Source organism: Rhincodon typus, chromosome 7 (genome assembly GCF_021869965.1).
Source record: "Rhincodon typus isolate 14 chromosome 7, sRhiTyp1.1, whole genome shotgun sequence".
Taxonomy (NCBI): Eukaryota; Metazoa; Chordata; class Chondrichthyes; order Orectolobiformes; family Rhincodontidae; genus Rhincodon; species Rhincodon typus.
The window spans coordinates 95505510-95517225 of NC_063338.1; the positions used below are offsets into that span (position 1 = coordinate 95505510).

The 11716-nt window shown below is 45.6% G+C and overlaps 1 protein-coding gene across 1 annotated transcript in view; it reads right to left on the minus strand.

The window, feature by feature from the left end:
- Positions 1 to 293: 293 nt before the first annotated feature.
- The window catches only part of plcd4b (phospholipase C, delta 4b), a 25057-nt gene continuing 13634 nt past the window's right edge, over positions 294 to 11716 (minus strand). The window contains exons 8-11 of the mRNA XM_048599281.1: positions 6243 to 6407; positions 5160 to 5316; positions 4250 to 4383; positions 294 to 422 (exon numbers count right to left, since the gene is read on the minus strand). Of these exons, the coding sequence (XP_048455238.1) occupies positions 294 to 422; positions 4250 to 4383; positions 5160 to 5316; positions 6243 to 6407 (585 nt within the window). The remainder of the gene's footprint in view (positions 423 to 4249; positions 4384 to 5159; positions 5317 to 6242; positions 6408 to 11716) is intronic.

Genomic DNA, 11716 nt, shown 5'->3' on the forward strand with positions numbered 1-11716 from the left:
AAATCATAGTTACTGACCTTGCCTGGGTTTCTCATGAGGTTTGTGATGAAATCTAGTTTTGTTTTGGTTCTATTTTTGTTTGTAATTAAGCAGAAATGGAAATTGGTTAACTGAAGATTGTATCATTGAAGGGAGAGGATATTCCAATTTGATTCTGTTTTGGAACTGAGGTGGGAAACTTTTGGGATATATTAATGGATCAAACAGATTAGTTCAAGGATCAGTCGACAGCAATTAGCAAGCAGTTAAGTCAGGAGCAAAGTCCAAGCAGTTCAATTGTTACTGTTAGCAGTTCAGCTGAACATCACTGGCTCAGTGCTGCTGAGAAACACAGCGGAGAAGGTGACAGAGGCTTCAGGCCGGTCACTGGGGGAAGATCTGGGAGACTTATCAATGCAGTGGAGCTGAAAGGAAGCTGCCTCCTAGAGAGCCAGAAAGTTTAACCAAAAATAGGCTGTGGCTATCTGTTACTGAAGCTGGCAGAAGGAAGTAAATGGATGCCCAGGGACAGTGGGTTCTATCCAGAGCAGCTGGAGAGCTAAGATCTTTGTTGGCAATTCGACACTGGAGAGCAGCCTAGAGAATCCAATCTCAGGAGAAGAAGTTGAACAACTGGGAAGCAGCGGTCTGTGAAACAATCACAGTTGGGGGAGGAGGGCTATTGAGGGAATTCAGAGGCTGGATCCTCAAAAGAGAGGAGCTGAAATCCATTGCATGGGTGACAGAGTTTTATAGAATTTTTGGGACTCACAGTAACTGCACTTATCTGGTTTGGTTATTGAGAAGTTCACAGGGACCCGCCTTAATTGAGCCTGGCACTTAATGTGCAGTTTGATGGTGCGTTTGCCCACAGTTTGCCTGTTAATTCATGTTTACCTCATGTTAATTTGGATGTTAGAGTATAAGATAGGTTGCATTCACCACTTGCTTTGCTGGCCTTTCGATCGCAAAAATTTCTTCCATTTGTTTAAAAGTGTTCGAATCGTGTGACATTATTCTCTCAGAAAATAACTGGGATTTCAAACCCTGCCTGTTTAAAGTGTTAATTATGGGTCCCTGCCAGATTGTAATCAGATTTGGGGATCTGTTCTGGGGTGGTAACCGGTTACAGAGAGCTTAGATGAAGGGAATGCTGTTGATGTCATGACATGGATTTGTGAGCAAGTCAAAGGCCATGGAAAATAAAAGAGACATCAACAAAAAAGATTCAAAATTTGCTGAGTGCTACAGGAGACAGAGTGTTGGTGAACAGCTGTTTATCAGACTGGAGGAGCTTTATCGTAGAAATCCCGGAGTCCTGTTTTTCTAGATAATATACAAGTGACCTACAGAATGTTTGGGTGGAATTATGAAACAGCAAGGAGCAGCAAACAATGATGGGAGTTCTGAATAGGCCACCAAACAGTTACGGTGATGTAGGGAATGTATAAATCAGGAAATTAAAGGTGCCTGTTATAGGGAAATACAGTAAACGTAGATGATTTTAATTTATAAGGGCAGGACTTATACAATTAAAAGTAGGACCTTAGGTGGTGTTGTGGAACAGAGAGACTTAGGGGTTCAGGTACATAATTCTTTGAAGCTTGCATCACATGCAGACAGGGAGGTTAAAAAAGTGTTTAGCACGCTTGTTTTCTTTGTTCAGCCCTTTGAGTATAGGAGTTGGTTCGTCTTGTAGGGGTCGCACAAGTTGTTGGTGAGGTCTCTTCTGGAGCAATGTATACAGTTCTGGTCGCCCTGTTATAGGAAGGATATTATTAGAGCGGAGAGGGTTCAGAAGAGGTTTACCAGGATGTTGCCAAGAATGGAGGGTTTGAGTTATAAGGAGAGGCTGGGTAGGCTGGGACTTTTTTCTGCTAAGTGTAGGAGGTTGGCCTTATAGAAGTTTATATAATCATGGAGGGTATAGATAAGATGAATAGCAAAGGTCTTTTCCCTAGAGTGGGAGATTTCAAAACCGGGATGGGGGCATATTTTTAAGCTGAGTGGAGAAAGATTTTAAAAAGATATGAGGGACACAGTTCATGTGTGGAATGAACTTCCCGAGGAAGTGGTGGATGTGGGTACAGTTACAAAATTTAAAAAAATTTTGAATAAGTAAGTAATGTTTGGAGGGACGTGGGCCAAGTGCAGGCAGGTGGAAATAGTTTAGTTTGGGATTATGGTCAGCATGGAATGGTTGGACCGAAGGGTCTGTTTCCGTGCTGTGTGACTCTATGACTCTATGATTCTATTTATAGATGTCTATATTTGATGTGGATCAATGCACCACAGCAGGAATTCCTAGAATGTGATTGAAATGATTTTCTAGACAGTACATTGAGGAAACAACTCAGTCGCAGCGGTGTGTACTATCTACAAGATGCACTGCAGAAATTCACCAAAGACCCTCAGGCAGCACCTTCCAAACCCAAGACCACTTCCATCTAGAAGGACAAGGCCAGCAGATACATGGGAACACCATTCTCCGAGCCACCCACCATCCTGACTTGGAAATATATCGCCGTTCCTTCACTGTCGCTGGGTCAAAATCCTGGAATTCCCTCCCTAATGGCATTGTGGGTCAACCCACAGCAGGAGGAATGCAGCGGTTCAAGAAGGCAGCTCACCACCGCCTTCTCAAGGGGCAACTAGGGACAGGCAATAAATACTGGCCCAGCAAGTGATGCCCTGGTTCCACAAGTAATTTTTTAAAAAACTAGGAGAATGATTTTTATAGATCTAGTGGTATGCAGTGAGAAAGGGCTAGTTTAGTAATCCTGTTGTAAAAGAACCTTCAGGGAAGAGTGATCATAATACTTTGGAAAATGCATTAAATTGGAAAAGGCTGTAGTTCAAAATGAAATTAAGATCTTAAATCTAAACAAATTAAATTATAAAGGTATAAGGAGCAAACTGACTGTTGTGGATTGGGAAAATACATTAAAAGGTATGATGGTAGCCAAGTAATGGCTAGTATTTAAAGAACTAATACATGGTTTACAACCAACACATTTATTTAAGGCACAAAATTCCCAACTGGAAAAATGAGAGAATTGTCACTAAGAAAGGAAGTGAAATAGTCTTCTAGATCAAAAAGGGAGGCTTTTATAGTTGTCAAAAAATTGGTATGGCTGAGGAATGGGAGCGCAGCAAAAGATGAAGGAGATGATAAAGAAAGGGAGAATAGATAATTAATATAATTTAGCAAGAAGCATAAAAACAGACAGTAAAAGCTTCTGCATGTAAAATTAGGTTTAAAAAAACATGAAACAACAAAAGATTAGCAGTTAACTACTGGGACCCAATGATTCCCATTCCAGGTGGTTTTAAGAGGTGGATACAGAGATAGTGGATGTTGGAAGCTGAAAGTTGTAAATGTCAGCCCACTGTTTAAGAAAAGGGGAGAGAGAGCGAGACAGAGAGAGAATGGAAAACTACGGAGCTATTAGTCCGACATCAGTGCTAGGGAAAGTATTAGAATCTAGGGTGGCACGGTGGCTCAGCGGTTAGCACTGCTGCCTCACAGCACCAGGGACCCGGGTCCGATTCCACCCTGGGGCAACTGTCTGTGTGGAGTTTGCACATTATCCCCATGTCTGCGTGGGTTTCCTCCGGGTGCTCCGGTTTCCTCCCACGGTCCAAAGATGTGCAGGTTAGGGTGGATTGGCCATGGGAAATTACCGGTAGTGTTCAGGGAGGTGTAGATATGTAGAACACTTAGAAAATGATGATTTGATTGCACTGCATTAACATGGATTTGTGAAAGGGATACCATGGCTGACAAACTTCTTTGTGTCCCATTGGAATACTGGGAACAGTGGGACCACTGGATGTGGTGTATTTGGATTTTCAGAATCTTTTAGATAAGGTCCCACTGGGGCAGGCTGGTAAACACAATTGAGGGATTAGGGTAATGCACTGGCAGAAATGCAGTGAGTGGTTCGGATCTGTAACATGCTGTCTGTGAGTGAGGACAGCGGCAGGTTTAACTAAGAGGGGGACGGCAAACAGTTACTGGGCTACATGGAAAAGGTGGGGGACGAGTGGCACTATTGAGTAGCTCTTACAGCAACCCAGCATGGAGTAAATGGGCTGAATGGCCTCCTAATGCAGTCTAACCATTCTATGATTCTAAAACATGGAAGTCCGCATTTCCCTCTCTATCCTAAATATAAAGATTTGAGGGAATTTGCAGATTCCATTCCCCTACCCTGAGCAGCTGACAGACCTGGGACAAACACCACAGCTCCCTGATCCAATGGATCACCTGAGGTGATTGGTTACCTATTTGGCAGCCTGCATTCCACATCTCCTGGGGGCTGAAGTTTGAGGAATCCGTTCTGAAGCCACTGGGATACACACGGGTCAGCTGCCAGGCATTGTGACAAACAAACTCATTCACTGTTAGGGAAACAGAGCAGACAGCACAGTCAATAAATCACAACAGAAAGATCAGAGAAGAAACCTAACTGATCAATAGCTCACCGAACAAAATAAACGAGATCCAGTCACCAAATCGAACTATTCAACCCACCAAAACTGATTAACACCCAGATATTGTAATCCAGAGACTTCGGAGATCCCTCAATTAGATTCCAATCTGTAACTCCCTCCCGGGTATCTGTTATTCTATATATAAACCACTCCAAACCCTCAATTAGATTCCAGTCTGTAACTCACTCTGGGGTATCTGTTATTCTGTATATAAACCACCCCGAAACCCCTCGATTAGATTCCAGTCTGTAACTCACTCCTGGATATCTGTTATTCTAAATATAAACCACCCCGAACCCCTCAATTAGATTCCTGTCAGTAACTCACTCCCGGGTATCTGTTATTCTATATATAAACCACCCGAACCCCTCCATTAGATTCCAGTCTGTAACTCCCTCCCGGGTATCTGTTATTCTGTATATAAACCACCCCAAAACCCTTCGATTAGATTCCTCTCAGTAACTCACTCCCGGGTATCTGTTATTCTGTACCTAAACCACCCCGAGCCCCTCGATTAGATTCCAGTCTGTAACTCACTCCTGGGTATCTGTTATTCTGTATATAAACCACCCCGAACCCCTCGATTAGATTATAGTCTGTAACTCCCTCCCAGGGAGCTGCTATTCCAAATATAAACCACCCCGAACCCCTCAGTTAGATTCCAGCCTGTCATTGTCACTCACCAGATTCTTTGATCAGTTTTCTGGCCTTGGATTCAGCGAAAGAGGAGATTTCGTAGAATTTGTAATGTGCTCGGGAATGTTTGAAGCTGTGGAAATGAACACTCTTGCAGTAGATCACACAGTCCGACAATTCCTTGGCCAATCTCTGCTTCGACCCCTGACAACCAATCAAAGCAGAGAGACAGGAGTGCATTTAGAAATAAACAGAGGAGGGGTTGCAGCTGCAGTGTGGCAGAGTGATGTGGGTGACAAGATGGGAGTGAGCTGCCTTCTTGAACCGCTGCAGTGTCAAGCTTCTTGAGTGTTGCTGGGGCTGCCCCCATCCAGGCAAGTGGGGAGTATTCCATCACACTCCTGACTTGTGCCTTGTAGATGGGGGACAGGCTTTGAGGAGTCAGGAGGTGAGTTACCCTCTCCAGTATTTCGCGCCTCTGACCTGCTCTTGTAGCCGCTATGTTTATGTGGTGAGTCCAGTTGAGTTTCTGGTCAGTGATAACGCCAGGATGTTGATAGTGGGGGATTCGGTGATGGTATCACCATTAAACAATGGGTGGATTGTGTCTTGATGGAGATAGTCATTGCCTCGCTCTTGTGTGGTGAATGACACTAACATCTCCCCCAAGTCCAATTTAGGCAAAAGAAGTATTCAGAGCAAAACATAAACCAAAGCCCAGTTTCAGAGTCTGTAAGAACTTTATATCAAGTTTGTAAAGTTTTTATTCACAGAGATGTGAAGGTGTTAGCTGTCCCTAATTGCCCTTGAGAAGATGAGGCTGAGCCCCTGTGGCCTGTGAGATACAATCACAAAGTGACAGTGCCTGGGCAATGTCTGACCAAACGTCCCCCTGCAGTTAGGAGGGGGGTTGTTGATTTGGACAGTGAGCTCATTGAGTAGCTGTAGTCTTCAAACTTCCACTGGGGTCTTCCCCGATCCTGCAGCAGAACATTTCCCAAACCGCACCACTCCCCCAACCACACCACCACCCCCAACACCCCGCCACTCCACGGGGTAGGGTAAAGAGGAGGGGTAGGGCCATTCACACCAACAGGGCTGAGTTGGCACTAGTCAAATGCAGCCTGTACCTTCCCTTTCTTCTTCACTTCATTCCTGATGTTCTCGTCATCCATCTCAGCAGCTTCATCCTCGTCAGTCACCTCTCCGGTATCATGATCCTCTCCCTGCCCGTTCAGGCAATCCGCTAACTTGCCAATCCGCTTTCCCTTCACCAGGACTTTCCATTTCAGCTCCTGTCAAGACAAGCATTTCAGAAAAGCTTCCCAACTCCAGCCCGATGGTTATGAGCTGCCTGGGGTAGTATGGAGGGAAGCAAGCTACATTGCTGCCTCCTGGTGTGGCCCCACCTCAACCCCTCTGAGCTACTCATTCTTTGTATCACGGCCTTGCCCCTCCCAAACGTTGTGATCTCTTCGAGATCCAGACCCTCTACATCTTGATGCATTGGTGCCCCCCATGGTGACCTTGCTACTATTGGTGGCTGCACCATGCAGGCCTGGAATTCCCTCCATCAAAATCTTTCTGTTGCTCTCAAGACTCTCCTTCGCTCCTGCCCATTTGATCATCTCTCCGAATATCAACTGATTTTTATATATCCTTTTGCAGAATGTGGCTGTCACTGGAGAGGCCAGCAGCATCAATGGGTAGCACGGTGGCTCAGTGGTTAGCACTGCTGCCTTGCAGAGCCAGGGACCTGGGATTGTGTGGAGTTTGCACATTCTCCCTGTGTTCCTTTCGGGGGCTCTGGTTTCCCCACACAGTGCAAAGATGCGCAGGTCAGGGTGGATTGGTCATGCTAAATTGTCCCATAGTGTCCAGGGATATTTGGTGGATTAGCCATGGCAAGTGCAGGGTTATGGGATAGAGGAGTGGGTAAGGGTGGAATGGTCTACAGAGAGTCAGTGTGAACTCGATGGGCTGTGTCCTTGGGTCCTAGTCTCTCCTTCTGGTGGAAATGTATTCTCCATATCCACCCTATCCAGCCCCTCAGTATTCTGTAAGTTTCAATCAGAATCCCCCCCTCATCCTTCCAAACTCCATGGAGTACAGACCCAGAGTCTTCAACCGCCCCTCATATGACAAGCCCTTCATTCCCAAGATCATTCTTGTAAACTTCCTCTGAACCCCACCCCCGTCCAACACCTGCACATCCTTCCTTAGATACAGGGCCCAAAACTGCTCTCAATATTCCCAATGCGGCCTGACCAGAGCCTCACCAGATTTTGAAAAGAATTGAAACAGTAGATGTAGAAAGGATGTCTCCTCATGTGGGGCACTCCACAACAAGAGGTCATCATTTTAGGACAAAGGGGGCTGATTTAAAACAGAGATAAGGAGAAATCAGAGCGTCAGAGGAGCAGGATTTCTGAAGAAGGGTCAAGGCCCGAAACGTCAGCTTTCCTGCTCCTCTGATGCTGCTTGGCCTGCTGTGTTCATCCAGCTCTACACATTGTTATCTCAGATTGTCCAGCATCAGCAGTTCCTACTATCTATCTAAGGAGGAGATAGACAAGTTTTTAATTAGTAATGGGTAGAAAGGTTATGGAGAGTGGGCAGGGAAGTGGGGTTGAGGCCGAGCTGAGATCAGCCATGATCGTAGTAAATGGTGGGGCAGGCTCAAGAAGCCTAACCCTAACCCTAACCTTAACCCTAACCCTAACCCTAGCCCTAACCCTAACTCTAACCCTAACCCCCTGCTAGACCCCTAACCTTAACCCTAACCCTAACTCTAACCCTAACCCGCTGCTAGACCCCTAACCCTAACCCTAACCCTATCGCTCAAGAAGCATAACCCTAACCCTAAACCTAACCCTAAACCTAACCCTAACTCTAAACCCCTGCTAGACCCCTAACCCTAACCCTAACCCTAAACCTAACCCTAACCCTAACCTTAACCCAACCCCTAACCCTAAACCTAACCCTGATCCTAAACCTAACCCAACCCTAACATTAAATGTAACAGTAACCCTAAACCTAACCTAAACCTAACCCTAACATTAACCCTAACCCAAACTCTAACCCTAACCTTAAACCTAACCCTAACACTAACTTTAACCCTAACCCTAACGCTAACCCTAACCCTAAACCTAACTCTAACCTTAACCCTAACCCTAACCCTAACCTTAAACCTAACCCTAACACTAACTCTAACCCTAACCCTAACCCTCACCCCACCCTAACCCTAACCCTAACACAAACCTGGTTCTTATGTTTGTACTGAGTGGCTTGCTCAGCTATTTCAAAGGGCAGTTAAGATTCAGCCACATTGGCTGTGGTCTGGAGTCACATGTAGGCCAGACCAGGTAAGGACAATAGATTTCCTTTCCATTAATAAACCAGATGGGTTTTTCTGACACTGGGTGATGGGTGTCATGGTCATGATCACTGGGACTAGTTTTCAATTCTTGAATTTAAATCCCACCAGCTATCAGATCCCCAGGGATTAGCCTGGACTTGGGATTACTCATCCCACTGCACCACCTTCTCCACCAGTGTCAGATTTTGTTTGGCACCTAGGGCTGAAGGCTCTATATGAACGCAGGCTGTTGTGGATGTTGGGGGTCCGAACTGAGCGTGGCTCTGTCTAAACTCTGCGTTAGGAGAGGGGCCTACATCTGACACCAACATGGGGCCGGAGGTGAAAGAATTTTCCTTGATACTAGCACTCTTTAGACCCATTTAATATCAGAAATGATTCTGAGGTAACTTCTGGACAAGGTCCTGGGGATCAGTCTTTATCCTTACAATTACTAAAGAAACCTGGTTATTGGTTGTGGATCTTGCTGTCTGCAAATTAACTGCCACATTTCCTGTGTTTACAATGGAATTGGATGAAATAGTCTTTGAGTTGTGGATGGTGCTATAGAAATGCAAGTTCTTTCTTTCTTTCTCACCTTCACTCTATCTCTCGACCTCCCCTTCTTCCAACCTCCCACCCCCTCCTCTCCTCACAGAAGCCAGTCTTCCTCCTAGCTGTGTTTCTGTATAGCTGGAATGTTGTAGACCATTCCCATGTGTCTGTGCTATGTCTCTGTGTGATCTGGCCTCTGACCATCAGAAATAGGAATGGGGGAGGCCATTCAGCCCCTTGAACCTGCTCCGCCATTCAATAGAATCATGGCTGATCCAACATTGCTCATATCCAATTTCCTCCTCTTTCCCCATATCCCTACAATCACAGAGTCATAGAGTCATGCCACATGGAAACAGACCCTTCAGTCAAACACGTCCATGCTGACCAGATATCCCAATCTGATCTAGTCCCATTTGCCAGCATTTGGCCCATATCCCTCTAAATCCTTCCTATTAATGTACTCATCCAGATGCCTTTTAAATGTTGTAATTGTACCAGCTTCTACCACTTCTTCTGGCAGCTCTTTTCACACACACACAACCCTTTGCGTGATAAAGTTACTCCTCAGGCCCATTTTTAAATATTTTCCGTTTCACCATAAACCTATGCCCACTGGTTTCAGACTTCCCCCACCCCTAGGGAAAAGACCCTGGTGTTTCACCCTTCTTGACTGATCAAGAATCTATCTGTCTCAGCCTCAAATATACTCAAGGGCTCTGTAGTGATGGTAATGAGATCAGCCAGGTGGACCTCATAGAATATGAGTTCCCTGATTGGGGATGTTAATCTGAGTCCAATCAGGGAGCCCTGGCTGACAGATATAAACAGGAGTGTCAGAGGCTCTGCTCACTCTGAGAGGTAGCTCTGAGGGAGCTGGATCAGTGACAAGGACACTCCACGTGTAAATAAAGGGTGACTTGGTGATGGGATACCAGCCTCTGTGGAGTTATTTCAGACTCTGCCCCCACAGCTCTCTGTGGCAAGGAGTTCCAAAGACTCCTAACCCTCTGAGAGAAGAAATTCCTCCCCAGCTCAGTCTTAAATCGGCATCTCTTTATTCTGAGACTGTGCCCTCTGGTCCTAGACTCTCCCATGAGGAGCAACATACAGGAGATGCAATGGTCTAGTGGTATTATCGCTGGACTGTTAATCCAGAGAGCCAGGTAATGTTCTGGGGACCTGGGTTCGAATCCTGCTACAGCAGATGGTGGAATTTGAATTCAATAATATTCTAGAATTAAGGATTTAATGATGACTGTGGATCGATTGCTGATTGTTGGGGGAAAAGCCCATCTGGTTCACTAATGTCCTTTAGGGAAGGAAACTGCCATCCTTACCTGGTCAGGCCTACATGTGACTCCAGACCCACAGCAATGTGGGTGACTCTTAACTGCCCCCTGGGCAATTAGGGTTAGGCAATAAATGCCAGCAATACCTACAAATAAATAAATTTTTAATAACTCCTCTCAGCATTGATCCTGTCGAGCCCCTTGAGAATCCAATAAGTTTTGATGAGTGTCTGCCCCAGTGCCAGGCAATGCTGTCTCCCCAGCAGAAAGCACTCACTGGCCTACTGTTTGAGCTGTAAACCAGTCGCAGTGTTCACTTATTGTCCACTATTAATTCATGTTACTCTCCTCGTGAAAACAAGCTCTTCCTCTCTCTCCCTCTCTCTCTCTCCTGAGGAAACATGCCAGTTGTCAGCAATCTCTTAATGTGCTTTAATTGTTGAGCAAATGCCAAGTATTTACAAAATGGCTGAAAGGCAGCACAAAGAACAAAGAACAAAGAAAATTCCAGCACAGGAACAGGCCCTTCGGCCCTCCAAGCCTGCGCCGATCCAGATTCTCTATCTAAACCTGTCGCCTATTTTCCAAGGATCTGTATCCCTCTGCTCCCTGCTCATTCATGTATCTGTCTAGATACATCTTGAATGACATTATCGTGCCCGCCTCTACCACCTCCGCTGGCAACGCATTCCAGGCACCCACCACCCTCTGCGTAAAGAACTTTCCACACATATCTCCCTTAAACTTTTCCGCTCTCACCTTGAAATAGTGACCCCTAGTAATTGAGTCCCCCACTCTGGGGAAAAAGCACATTATGACGTTAATGGGAAAGTAGACTGTTGTGATTTTTAGCTGGTTAAGAACTCTGATGGGACTAGCCAGGGGTGGGGGTGGTGTGGAACGCTGAGAGGATGATCCCCCACTGTGGGAGAGACTAGTCAGACTCGAAACGTTAACTCTGTTTCTCTCTCTCTCCACAGATGCTGCCAGAGCTGCTGAGTGTCTCCAGCATTCTCTGTCGATGGATTGACTAACAAGGGAGTCATTGTTATTAGGGAAGGAGGCCAGGAAAGTGCATTTACCACTACACCCACATCAGCAGTGAATGTACTGAATGGGCCAAATGGCCTAACCCTTCGCCCAATTCATATGTCCCTGTAGTTATCAGGTGATAGAGATTCTGTTCATACTGCACCAGGATGGTACTGAGGCCAAGAGGGTGCAAGGTAGAGAGGAAAGTAAGGATTTCATTAAGAAGATTGCAAAGAGATCTGATTGAAGCACAAAAACGGAGAAAGTGCTCATTATAATTGACAGAAACTTGTTTGAACAGACTCTCACTCATACTAACTCACACTCACACACTTACCCTGGCTCACACTCAAACATACACTCACAG